This window comes from Thunnus albacares, chromosome 8 (genome assembly GCF_914725855.1).
Source record: "Thunnus albacares chromosome 8, fThuAlb1.1, whole genome shotgun sequence".
NCBI lineage: Eukaryota > Metazoa > Chordata > Actinopteri > Scombriformes > Scombridae > Thunnus > Thunnus albacares.
The window spans coordinates 26,341,164-26,355,954 of record NC_058113.1 but is presented as its reverse complement, the minus strand read 5'-3'; the positions used below and the strand labels follow the sequence as shown (position 1 = coordinate 26,355,954).

The window sequence follows — 14,791 nt, the reverse complement described above, 5'->3', positions numbered from 1 at the left end:
GTGGATTGATATACTTGTTAAAGACATTTTTTCCTACATTACATAACATGTGTGAGTAGTTCAGTGGTCTAATCCCATGGCATTTCTGAACTCCTTTTAGATCCAAAGGTTGTGAGTTCGAGCCCCGCTTAGGGCAGAACTCAGTAGAGTTGAAGGATGAAGGAGTCCAGGTGATGTCAATCTGCTTAATGAGCTCAGCTCAACTGCTGTCATCTAAACCGGTTGCACCAACAGCCACACGTCTGGTTTTAAGCTAAGTCGGTCGTAACTTGGTGTTCTAAGTCCGACTTAATAGTTACGGCAGTTAAACCATCTAGGTTTAAGCCTTCTTCTTGCTAAGACCAGGTGTAAATCTTAAGCCCAGTTAAGAGCAGGCGTAAAGTCAAAATCTTTGCCTTGCTCAGAAGGTCTTTCCACTTTTTCCATGCATCGTTTTCTGAACTAGGCTGCCCGAGTCTAAGCAATCATTTATGGCCTCCATTATTTCTCTCCAAGTCAACTGCTTCTTCTTATTTGTTATTTTGCTGGACTGCAGTCAGTGTTTTCTTGTGCTGACTGTACAGCTTTATTAATTTTCTTATCTCAGTGTTCGTGAAATTGCCTTTTCTTTTTCTTTGATCCTCCATAATGTTGCTGCAAATTAGAAATGATTAGCAACAAATTAGCAACACAACAGGAGATTGTTAACAATGTGTCCTAACAATGCATACTACTAGGCAATAGCCATAGTCGCATGGGTATTCTCATGGATGCGCATTGCTAAGATCGGGTGTAGTTAAGACTAGGCTTAAGTTTGGTTGGTGCAACCAACATAAAGTCCATTCTAAAGACTGGTCTTAACAAAGACTGTGTTAGCATTTAGGACCAGGCTTAGTAAAGAAGAGTTGGTGCAAACCATCCCTGGAGAACAACAACAAGCATTGGGTCGGCCTTGTTTCCTCTGACAGATATTTCAGAGACATTGCACAGAAACATTATGAGGTAAATAAAAGCACTAACACATGAGTACATTACCAATCGACTATTGGAAGCATATCGATAGAGGTTTTCCTCACTGTAATCATTCCTCCTGTTCATACTACTGGCTTTTAAAAGATCCCCTTCAAATGTGCTTTCAATGTAAGTGATGGGGGCCAAAATCCACAGTGTGTCCACACAGTCATTTTGTGCAAAAATGCATTTAAAGGTTTATCAGACACTTATATCTGAGTCATATCACATGGATATTTGCCACATTTACTGTCTTTTTAGCATCAAATTCCCTCTTTGTGTTTCCTTAGACAGTATTTCCCTGTTGAGCTGCAATGGAAGTATATTAACCAAAAGACAGACTTTGGCACTAAAAAGACCGTAATGGCGAAAGATATCTTCTTGATTTGACTTATCTGGATGGCTGAAGCTTCATATTAGCTTCAGATAAACTTTTAAATACATTTTTGCACAGATGGAGGCTTGTGGATTTTGGCCATCACTTATTGCGTTATGAAGGGATCTTCCAGTGGTTAGTACGAACAGCAGGAACGATTATGGCAAGAAAAACCTATTTCAATGTTCATTTGGACACCTGAGTATTGTTTTAAAACAGACTTGAAAATTGTGAACCCTTCATTTCAGTGGCCTTCACTGATCTCTGTAAATGAAAAAAAAAAAACTGCACACTACTACAGTAGCAAGAACAGCAGTGATGAGGAAGGAAGTGGGCAGGCATGTTGCAAGAGATCGATAACTACTCATCAACACTATTTAATACCTGAACCTAAGAGCAAAGTCTCAAACTCGATCTCGATCCTTCATCTGCTCGGCCAGAGGTCTCACCTTTAAAGATGAAGAGCCCGCAGGTCATCCGAGGATCACCAACCCTGCTGCTGCTGCTGTTGACAGGGGTTTGCATTGACGCATACAGACCTGTTGTCATCGTGCATGGTCTTTTTCAGGGACCTGAACCATTCAAAAAGCTGGTTCAGTATATAACCAAGGTAGGACATCTGAACTCCACTACAATTCAGAGGGAAATGTTGCAATTTTTACTCCAACACCTTTATTTGACAGATGCAGTTACTTTTTTGGATTGCAAATTTAGATTAAATGATATATGATAAGCTTATAAAATACAAAAAAAAACTGTTAAAGATCTGAAAAAATAATCAAACTTTTTGAGGTTTTTATTTTTTATCCAGATGATGAAATATATCCGTCACATGGGCCAATTTTCTGTAAAACAAGTACTTCATTTTTAATACTTTATGTCAATTTAGCTGGTAATACTTCTGTACTTTTTGTACTTTTGTCATTTTTTCTTTTGCAGACTTGTTAGATTTTATTTTAGAAAGAAACCCTTTAGATATTATTTTGGGAGAATCATATAAGCCCACATGATTGAGTTGGCTGATAACATTATCAATTATCAGGCTGATAATTTGTCAAGTCAAATTTATTCATAAAGCTAAAGCCAAATCGCAACAGAAATTATCTCATGACATTTTTCATATAGAGCAGGTCTAGACTGTACTCTTTAATTTACAGAGACCCAACATTCCCCCATGAACAAGGACTTGGCGACAGTGGCAAGGAAAAACTCCCCTTTAACAAGAAAAAAGCTTGAACAGAACTGGACTCTATGTAGGCGGTCATCTGCCTTGACTGGTTGGGCTGAGAGAGAGAGATAGCAAGCGATCCATGAACACGATCCATAGAAATCTAACTGATTAAATTTGCTCATTTAATCAGTTATTACTATGCCTCTGTCACTCTGTCCCTTCTTTTGAATCACAGCTCCTTTTTTAATGTTTATTTTATTCCCAGGCGCATCCAGGCACTAAGGTGAAAGTGATTAGCCTGTATAACAACGAAAACAGTCTGAGGCCATTGTGGAGGCAGGTCCAAGACTTCAGGAAAGCCATTGATCCCATCATGCAAAAGGCTCCTAATGGCATCCATCTTCTGTGCTATTCACAAGGTCTTTTCTCACTCAATCTCTCTCTCTCTCTCACACACACACACACACACACACATACACACACACACACACACACACATACACACACACACACACTTAAAGGCATGTAACAAAGTCACAGTCTCCAGGACCAGCATACAGTGCTGAATTCCTATTAAAACTAATAATGAACAAAATTTGCACTACTTAAGTACAACATCAACACAGTGCATTTTCTAAATAAGGATGTGTTTTATCAATTTACTGCAAATTAACTAATATATCAAAAACAACTGGGGTAAGCTAGTATTTCCAAAGACATGTAGGTCAGATCAGGTCAATTGGATACTGGAATTGTTGATTTAGAGTCAACAATTCTCATCAATTCTCAAGACTCTGTGGGGGCCATATCATCTGTTGCAGAACTGCTTGTTCCTCTTTTTGCTGAACATAGTTCTTTATAACTCTGACAGTAGTTTTTGGGTTGTATGTGTTCCCTCAGTGTCAAAAAGTCACTCTAAAAACTAAGAGTTCAAGTGTGGAATACTTTTCTATCATAGCCCAAAATGAATTCAATAAAAATAATGTGTTTCATACTTGTTGCATTAATTTTTAAGTAAAAATATATCAAACACATGTAAATTTGCCACTGCAGCTCAGCAAGTAGAGCGACTTGTCCTCTAATTGTGGGGTTGGTGGTTCGATCCATCACACTGAACCCCAGTTGCTGGTTAGACCAGTGCTTTGTATGGTAGCTTGCTGTTATCGGTGTGTCAGTGAATGGGTGAACAAGAGGCAAATGAACTGAATGCAAATATTTAACCCAGACATACAATAATACTAACACACACACACACACACACACACACACACACACACACACACACACTCACAGCATCCAATATCTTTGCACAACACGCCTTCAACTTCCACTTCCACATTTTTAACATGATAGGTGCCCACAGCTTATGTTCTTATGAAAATACATTTACAAACAGGCCTGTCAAACTTTCAACTTCCAGGTTGAATTTACATCTCTATACAAATTTTGAAATTTTGAATTGTGAAATAAGTTACATACATTGTGAAACTGTGAAAATAGTATCAGACAACATATTCAACTACAAAAGGCAAGGCAAGTTTACTTGTATAGCACATTTCAACAACAAGGCAATTCAAAGTGCTTTACAAAGAGTATAAAAGGCATCAATACAGAATATAAAAGCAACACAAGGCAAAGGATTCAAGAGACATTTAAATACAATTAAAAAGTGTTAAATTTGGAATAAAAAGAAGCTAAAATAGAGTAAGACAGATAAAACAGGAGAGTAAAAGTTACAGTACAGTGTAAGATATTAACTCTTATATCGATGGCCAAAGAGCAAAACCTCCTATCTGAAAAATGCACTTTTTTGAGAAAACTAAAAAAAACTTGTTGTTTTCTTGCAGAATGCTATTTGTTAAGGATACCCAATACATAATATATTATGTGTATACCGACTAGGTATTAGTGCCTCGCAAAGTGCAGATAGGAGGTTTTCCCCACTTTTCCTGGATCATTTTGCAGATAGGAGCTTTTGCACATGGTGCAAGTTGGAAGAAGTTCTACAAAACAATGCTCTAAATTAAGATAATAATTACTTTGGATAAAAGCACTAGATAAATGCAGCTCATCTATCATTAATTTGAATATCAAGTGACCCAAGAGAAGTCCTGACCCATAAGGTTTAGATAGTTGAGAAATGTTAACTGTTACTTCATGCATAAAAAGAGAGGATATGGTGAATGAGAAAAGGTGTGTCAGTCAGTCTGTCAGAGACTCTCTCTCAGACTCAGATAACGTTTTGATCAACCTTTAAATGCAATAATCTGTTACTCCAATCGGACTGCTGAATCATATTTCATTGTCTCAACCACACTTAAAACAACGCCCCCGCACCAACGCAGCACCTTATTGTTTTAAACAGGACTGTTTTCAGCAAGGGCGATCCATAAGGGCTGTTTTATTACAAACAATTCCACCGTATAAACCTGGAATCTGTGTGTAACAGCTGACCTCTTTATATACAGTCAGTGGTGTAGATGTGTAGCAGAACACAAAACATTAATTACCGTCAGATCCTGACCGATCCTTTTAATGAAGTTACCGCTGCACCTGAGTAAATGCGCACATCACTCTCCCAATTTAAAGGCATACTTATAGTTTCAGCTGCTGTGTGACGCTGCAGGTATTTAGTAAAGTCAAATGAAAGAATCTGACGCACAGCAGCTGTGGACAACAAACAGAACAGCAGTACTGATGTTTCTGCGAAATCCCGGAAACATTCAGTGACACCTGAACAACATTAATGTAAAATTCAGAAATTAATCTGACACGTTTAAGACCTGCCTGAGTCACAATAATAGCTGTAGAGTAGTCTGGTGGACATTTCAGTAGATTATGTTGTAGATGCGAAAAACTAGAGAAGTAAAAGAAGCGAAATGCATGAAAGTAGCTTGGTGATTGTGGAGAGCTCTGTGTGTGCGCCCCTCTGCTAATTAAAGACATGCAATTTGAGGCGCTGTGCGCTGAAATGTGGAGAAAAGCCTGAAACACTGGAAACCGCTCCACTCACTGTAAACAGCAACTTTACAGCCTGTAATACATCCATGGCCTGTATGCGCCTTGTTATGTACATCACCATTTTTCTCCCCCTCCACTCTGTTACATTAAAACACCACTTTTGGGGAGCAGAAAAATGTGCGGCTCGGCTAAAACCATTCAGGGCTGAAGCAGTGGCGCCCCGGACCCAAAGCTTTGGCACCGCGCTACCAGCTGTTGTGTTCACTGTTGCTGATGACATGAACTCAAACAGAGAGCACTTGTTACCCTAAGAGTTGCAATTTATTTGAGGATTTACAGTGATTCGTGACTTAAAAATAATGTGGAAGGACGGTAAAGTGAGGGGGGCCAATGGCCCCATGGCCCCCCTAGTTTCAGCGCCAGTGGTTGAAGGTCAACTTAACAAAATAAGTACATCTTGCAATATATACAGTGCAGAAACTGTGCAGTGCAAATGGCATCTATTTTGTTTTACTTTGACAAGGTCTCTCCCGCTCATTTATGCAAACTCACAGCAGTACAGAACTGAACATAAAAATGTGACCAAACGTTAATTCACAGACTGAATGCACGTAGTTGAACACATGAACTGAATGTAAATATTTATCCCACACATACAATAACACTGACGCACACACTATTGCAGTATACATACAGTTCACACATTAAAGTTGAGAGATAATATCTCTGTAACTTCCTCTTCCGCATTTTCAAAATACCAAGATATGTGCCATTTTCACATGGTAGCCCACAGTTTATGTTCTTATGAAAACACATTTACAAACAGGAATGTCAAACTTTTAACTTCAGGTTGGATGTACAGCTGTGTACAGATTTGGAAATTCTTAAGTGGCAAAAACATATCTTTAGGATATTTATGTCATTCAAATACTATCTCCTCCAATAGGCATTTTTAACAGCGGACATTTTGACTTGTCATTGCAGAAAAAGCACAGGTGTTACTAATAACATTACCAAAGCAGAAAAATGGGATTCAGTCATCATTCATTTCATTATTTACACCTGTGAGTTTTCTACTGTAAAAAAGGCATAGGCTACATTGTGAAACTGTGAAAATAGCATTGGACAACGAATTCAACGACAAAAGGTAAAATTTCTGAAGAAATTTCTGAAGAAATTTTAGGTGTGCAGTTATTTAAAATGTTTTGTTAACTGGAATGCCATCCAGTGGCGAAACTGGCGAATGGGCGAAACCCATTTATGTTCTAATATTTTGGACATTTTATGTGCTAAAAGTACAGCTATATAAACTACTCTGAAATTACACAAACGCCTTTATTGGTGTTTTATTGGTCTTTCCATTTTTATTCTGCTTTCTGTAAGCAACTGACATATGATGACACATAAAGAATAAAGTTTTACTCTGAAGACTGGATAAAGATTAACGAGTGATTCTTATCAGCTCTGTAATTCACTATGATTTGAATATTTTATCATAATTATTTATTTTATTTAATCATTTATTTTATGATATGATTAATCCTTCTTATTCTTTTTTCCATGTATGCATTAGTCTCAGTATTAGTCTATTATGTTAGTCCCAATCGTTTGCACTGTTCACATTTGTCCTCTCTTATTATCAACTTGTCAGTCATCTGTAAAGCATTTCGAATTGCACTAACCTGTATGAAAGATGCCATATAAATAAGGTTTGATTGATTGAGTTTATATTACTCAGCTGCGTAATTTGTTACTAATTATTTATTCTGACATTATAACTACTTTTTTAAAAAACAACATAAATATCAAATTTTATACAATGAAAAATGTTAGTAATAAAGTCTGTCTAAAACATTAAAACCAATGGGTCCACAGAGGATATATTTCAGTGCATTTTATTTCAGATAACAATCAAGTAGGAGAAAGAAGGGAGAGAAGGGGAGGAGTGGACAGGAGACTGGCATTTTTATTCATAAGTCCTCAGCACTGCAAAGGAGGCCATTAGCTACTGTTGTGATCCTTTTAGGACTTTTATTTATTTAGGCCTTATTTATTTATTTTTATTTTGCTTTGCACATTCAGTGCCAGCACACCTAATGATAGGGATTACGCATCACAAAAACATGAGATACCATAAACAAGAAATAGACCCTAAGTATTGTTAATTTTAAAAAAAGACATTAAATAGGAAACTGGAGTCAATTTTACGTCAGGGTAACCATATTTTCAAACCCCCGAACTGGGACCCTTGAGTGTGCCGCATGTATGCGCTTATGCATGCACCATAGGCGTTTTTATCAGGATCAAGAACAATTGTTTCAGCTCTTAGCACACCTACCGAGCGCACCTTTCAACACCATGGACAGTGTCCCAATGGACAAAAAGTGATGTTTTGTCTCCCAAAATCCACCAACGTATTTTTCAGTGTGCACAAGTGCAGGCTGCCGGCTAAATGGGTGACTGTGACACATTCTCTGCCAGCTTTAAAAAAAACAAAACAAATCTAAACAAGGTACAAATCTCTTTGTGTCTTATAAATAACTTTATAGGCTATAGCATAATAATAACTCACTTACATCTTCACAACGCTAATACACGAGCTGCTCGCGAGTTTACAAAGATTAAAACGTAAAAACATTAAATCACAATTGCATCTCGCTAATAACAAAAACCAAGAACGAGCCTTTAAAGAAAGTTACCTTTAAGAAGATTGCCGGGTACTTAACACCTTAAAGTCTTTCTTCTTAGAGTTTCTCTTTTGGGGCTCTCAGCTCGGAAACCACTGCTTATGTTTGGCCAACTTAATATCTTAATTCATCTTTAACAATGTGTCGTATTTTAAAAGCTTGTTTTATTATCCATTGTGTCAAATCTTCATCTGAAAAGTAACTAAAGCTGTCAGATAAATGTGATGGAGTAGAATGTACAATATTCCCCTCTGAAATGTAGTGGACTGTTAGTAGGCTATAAAGTAGTATCAAATTGAAATACTCAAGTAAGATTTACTACACTCAAACAGTAGAAGTATAGTAGAAGTACAAGTACCTCAAAATTTTACTTGAGCACAGTACTTGTAGTTACTTTTCACCACTGTGGATTAAATTTTGCACAGACATCCATGGTTCCCGGTGAATGAATCCTACTGACTTAAGTGATCTCTTGACTTAACCTCAAAGTTTTCACTTATCTTGTGAAATATCTCAACATCTCACCTACTTGATGCATTGGCACACATTTTAGCACAGACATCTGTGGTTCCCAGAGGATGTAATATCCTAATGATGGGGAGTTTTCCTCTAGTACCACCATGAGGTTTACATTTATGGTTTTGAGTGAAATGTCTTGGGTGTTGCCGTGAAATTTGCTACAGATATTTACATTCCTCACACGAGCAATTGTAATAACTTTGGTGGTAACCTGATGTTTTACTAACACAACTAATGACATTACAATCAATATCAGCTGTAGTCTACTTTTTTAGTGTTAATTCGCAAATTATAGCATACTAACAACAAACTACACTGTAAACATACCTGCTTAACGTTAGCATGTTAGCATTGTCATTGTGAGCACGTTACCACTTTGCTCCTAGCATTGTTTTGCCTGCAGCCTCACAGAGCCATTAATTTGTGTGGCTGTATAGACTTAATAGTCTTGTTATAACTTGCTGTGTTTGTTGCAACATATGCAGTGGGAGGTGCCCATTCAGTAACCACTAAGCCATACTGCATCTTCTCTACCCTTAGCAAAGTGGTTCTCAAACTTTTTCACATCATGGACCCCTAAACTGACACAAATTAGACCACAGACCCAGATTTGAGAGGAGTTTTTTTCCCAGGGTCCCCCATCTGATAAGATTTTTGCTTTTAGATGTTTTATGACAGAGAGTGTGTGAAACCCATGACCAAAATCCTCATACATTTGTCATAATGTTACTTATGGATGGAATTGTAGTAAAAATAAATTATTCACCTTTTTGCTAGGGACCCACTGGAACCCCCCTAAAGGACCCCTGAGGGTCCCCGGAAACCACCTTGAGAACCACTACCTTAGCATAAACACAGGACTACACAGAGATTAAACAATAGAAAGGATCACTGCATCAGATCATATATATTTGTTTGTTGGAACTCTCTTGATCTTGTGAATCTTATGTCCTCTTATTTTTTTTCTCAGGTGGTCTAATTTGTCGTGCACTTCTCTCCAGGACTCCGTACCACAACGTGCACACTTTCATCTCGCTGGCATCACCACAGGCTGGGCAATATGGAAGTCAGTGAACTTCATTTCATGTCAAAAATATGACGAAATCCCAGTTACCCCTGACCAAAATGTCCTCCATAGGGATGTTGAATTAAGGACTCTCAGCTGAGTCACCAGAACTTTAAAAATATAAACAAATTGTATTGATTTGTGATTGATAATAACATGCAGAATATAACTGTAAAAACTCTTTTTCTAACCGTCTCACTCCACAGTCACAGGCTACCTGAAGCAGGTATTTCCTCGCATGTTAAGGAAGATAGTGTTTCACATTTGCTACACCAGATTGGGACAGAAACTGTCTATCTGCAACTTCTGGAACGGTGAGAATAAGGGAAGGGGGTATTCACTGTGTTCAAAAGCTGAAAACATTTACCTTTAACTGAGGATAGCCTGCACATGACATTACACTGCCCCTTGAAAAGACACTGCAACAGATATATATTTATCTTTTCTCTACAGATCCTCACCAAAGGTCCCGCTACTTCCAGAAGAACATCTTTCTGCCACAGCTCGATGGTGACAAACCTCACAAGGACATGAAAGGTAATGGAATAAGTTCCTGTCATGGGCATTATGAACTGTACTATACTATAAGTACTATACTTGTGGACATATTGTAACAGAATAAAAAAAAACATGCATTTCTCAATTTCACTTCCTCAGCATGGAGAAAAAACTTCCTGCGCATCAAGAAACTTGTGCTGATTGGAGGACCAGATGATGGCGTCATCACACCGTGGCAGTCCAGGTTTAAATCTCATCAAAGTTTTACAATCATTGAATACTGCTGAGTCTCTTTTATTTGACTGTGTCTGTGTTAAATACTGTGAGCCAAATTAATCATATTACAGCCTTCTTATCTTATGTTCCACATATTTTATATGGTTTTCTTTTAACAATAATATCACAGCTGGTCCTATGAAGAGAAGAATTAGGGAAAAATAAACATTGTTCAACATTGTTGCTTTTTTTGAGGTCAAATTGCATAAAACCAGTAGGATGGAATATGATTAATGTAGGAATAAGATATAAAATTATAAAACTGTGTCACAACTAAATCATGCAACGTAAAAATGAAAGAATTTTTGGAGGAGTTTGGTGCTCTAAGTTGGTCTTCATATGTCTCTTACTGTCCACACATTTCAGAAACCTGCCAAAATGTAATGAGTGAAAGAGTTTTTCTGCAAAGCCGATCAAACCTGAAACTGTTTTTCAGGTTTAAAGGTTGAACTAAAAACATATTCACCTCTCAAACTAACCCCAATATGTGCCAGTTTAAAGACAGAAAAAGAGAAATACAGACCAGGACGTTTCTTGAATCAGCTTAGATAGATACTCAGGTGTAAGACAGTGAAGTGAGGTATCAATACAATCAATTCTAAAACTGAGCATTCAGAAAGAGTGTCAAGTGACGTCTTTGTGGTCAAATAGCAACAGAGGTTTCGATCCTGTTCCTGACTATTTCCTCTTTCCTACACAGCCTGTTTGGATTCTATGACAGCAGAGAACATGTTGTGCAAATGATGGACGAGCAGGTAAGTTGGAAACTAGCATAATGTACATGTTTCTTTACAACTCTGTCCAACCTACTCCTTTGGTAAATTGTATTAGCTGAAAACTGATCTTTAGTTTTACTTTATTCTGTCAAGACCCTCCATCCAACTACATCTCTCTCTTCTCTCTCTTTGAAAGTTTTACAAGGAGGATACGTTTGGACTGAAGACGCTGAACGCTCGTGGAGGTGTGTCGACTTGTGTTCTACCTGGCGTGGAGCACTCTGACTGGTACTCCAGCTCCGAAGTGTTCAGGAGGTGCATAAAGAAATGGCTCACTTGAAAACAATACACCCACAGAGGGTACTGAATGCTTGTGCAAAGCATGAGCAATGATTTTAGAAAGACAAGAAAAAGGCTATCATTTATTTCCATTATTATCTATACTCGCTTATCTTTTTTCAGGGTCACAGGGGGCTGGAGCCTATCAAAGCTCAGGTATGGTCTGTCACAGAGCTGACAGACTGACACATACAGACAGAAAACCATTCACACTCAGATTTACACCTATACAGTACATACAATTACACACAGAACAAACTCCACACAAAAAGGGCCCAGCTGGCACCGTCTTCCACCAGCATGCCACCCCTAATTCCCTCTTTTCAATATATTTTCTTTATATGAATTTCTATACAAGACAGTAACCACATGCAGGACCCATTTACACACAAAACAAAAGACAGACTGACCCAAGTCCAGATCTGCAGTTTCCCTTCTTTAAGACACCTCCCATGAAAAAGTCATCATAATGATGATATATTACTATGCCATATCTACCATATTATTATATTCCATGTATTGTCATATTATTACAATAGCAGCATCCATTGTTTTTTTTTTCTTCATGATGATGGGACAGATATGTCAAAAAGGGTTTCCATATCTTAATATTTTAATAATATTACTTTTCTTGCTACACAATATTGGATTCTTTGCTTATGAAGTACACCTTAATTTAATTTATCCAGTGTTTAAATAGTAAGAGTGCATCTTTGTTTTATGCCTGTAAAATGTGCCTTTTTACCATAACCATGCCAAATTGTAGCAGTAACTGAATTGATCAAATATTGTGATCTTCCTAAAATGGAAGTTCTAGGATCAGGTACACATCTGTCTAAACAGAATTTATAACATTTAAAGTTAAAACTAAAACAAAAGACATTAAGTCCCATTAGCATGAATATTTTTTCAATTATACATTTTGTGTAAATAAAGTGAAAATTGTCCTGTTTTTGCTGCAAGGCCACTTTTAAAAATGATCTATAGGAATATTCTCAAATGGTTCCTAATATTACAAGAAATAGCAGCCTTCAAGTGTCTAATGAAATTTATTCTAATAAATGTCTGTGCCATGGCAACACATGAACGATGACCAATCAATCACTGCCCTCTGGTATGGAGAATAAGGTACTTTGAAGTATTTTAAAGGGTAAATTCACAACTGCATCACAGATTTGTTTATTTTTCTGCTTTATCAGATTTGTTGGAGAAGAATAATTTTGGAATATCTGAAATGTTGTACTTATCTTGTATCTATTCTTGCTTCTCTATTAAATTGCTACAGCATCAATTGAATGTTTGGTTATTTTACTTTGTTTTATTGTTTTTTTTATATAGAGAGAGTATGATAGAGATCAAGTTGTTTCAAAGGCATTATCAGAAATATGTGAATTTTTTCATTGTTTAATTTATCTTTCGTGTGCTAATCGCAGTACTGTGAAATGTTGGTGTGTAACAGTGATATTAGATGACTCAGCTATTATAAAACGACCATGTTAACCCTGGATATACTCAACTCAACTTTATTTATATGGTATTTTACACACAACACAGGTGATCCAATGTTATGTTACAGCACACAGAAGAAAACAAAACAAAAGAAAGGAGACAAACACACAATAGAAACAAAGAAAAGTACAAAAAAACAAACTGACCACAAAATAGAAACTACATTGTACTGTGGTGTTATACAGCAGTCCTATTATTCCTTCCTTTAGAAAACTTTCGAATTGTTGATGACATTGTCAAATATGTTAATTCAGGTTTTTTGATGTTGTGTTGCTGCTGTATCAGACTGCTGTCTCCATTGTTGTGAGGTTTTGTTCCTCCATTTAGTTAAATGGACACAAAATTAGAAGCATCTTCGAATATAATGCAGTCCACTACAACAGTACCACAAAGTACAGCCTTAAAATTGACCGACAAACAAACTAAAGTAGAAGTCTCAGTGAAAATGGAGTTAGTATTTATTGCAGGAATATAATATTAGCTCATACAGATGTTTCTTTTGTTATGTTAAATCCTCAATATTTAATCACTGTGGTTGACTGCAAGTTTGCCCTTAATCATTTTATTAATAATCTGGAATATCTTTTAACAATTTTAGACTGATCAATGTCTATCCCAGTGTCATTGTTGAGTGTACAGTGTTTATGTAGCTTGTCCTGACATATAGATAGGCCTATATATATTTTCATTTGGCCCCTGACCGTGTGCACATGTACTCTTTTGTCCTTTACACATGATTAGATCAAATACTGAAGGCTGTGTGGTCAATCAATAAGACCAATTAATTTTTAATGAACTTAGTCAGAGGAGTTAACTTATGGATTCTGAGTTAATAGGAAAAAGGGAATTTATGTAATCAGAAATGTCACTTTTTAAGACTCGATTTCGATTCTTATCCAAATTTGGTTCAGATTTTTTGGCAAATTAGTTGTGTAGGAAAAGAAACAAAACATGTTGAATGGTTTTGTATCATTATCAGTAGTAAACAGTTATTGTTCATAAATGACAACGTATTCAAAAAGAGAGGAGAATATAAACATTTTCTGTTTTGCTTTACTCAACAAACGTTCAGTATTTTACACAATGCTTGTGTAAATTGGCATTATGACTGCAATTGGGGACATCAGAAATGCTGCATCCTTATCTATGGTTCCTGTAAACCAATTCCAACTCCCTACTGGGTCTCACACACACACACAAACAGCCACATATAGACAATTTAATTTAATCACTAATATGGATCTTTAGGCTACATGGAGGTTATTTCCTCTGTTCCCAGTGGTGGAAAATACACTTACTCGAGTATTGTTCTTAATTACAATTTTGAGGTACCTGTACTTTGTTTGAGTATTTCATTTTTATGCTACTTTGTGCTTCTACTTCACTACATTTCAGAGGGAAATATTGTACTTTTTACTCCATACATATATGTCACTGCTATAGGCTACTTACCAGCTACTTTTCATATAAATATTTAATGTGTAAAATGATTAGTTTATAAAATATGCATTGTTATAGATTAGACAAACTTGTTAAACTTAGCTGTACCTTGGCAACATTAAAATGATCTGTGGATTGAGGCGTCTCAGTTGCTGCTGTCTCTTCATATAATCCCAGACCAGCTTGATGATGTTGAGATCAGCACTCTGTGGGAGCCATACCATCTGTTGCAAGACTACTTTA

At 36.8% G+C, this 14,791-nt stretch overlaps 1 protein-coding gene across 1 annotated transcript; it reads left to right on the top strand.

The window, feature by feature from the left end:
• The first annotated feature begins 1,745 nt into the window (after positions 1 to 1,745).
• LOC122987448 (lysosomal thioesterase PPT2-A-like) lies at positions 1,746 to 12,888 on the top strand. The gene is made up of 8 exons (XM_044359345.1): positions 1,746 to 1,976; positions 2,803 to 2,956; positions 9,675 to 9,770; positions 9,977 to 10,084; positions 10,224 to 10,307; positions 10,428 to 10,512; positions 11,245 to 11,299; positions 11,457 to 12,888. Exons 1-8 carry the CDS (start codon positions 1,824 to 1,826, stop codon positions 11,598 to 11,600), a joined length of 879 nt encoding a protein of 292 aa, XP_044215280.1. The 5' UTR covers positions 1,746 to 1,823; the 3' UTR covers positions 11,601 to 12,888.
• Positions 12,889 to 14,791: the final 1,903 nt, after the last annotated feature.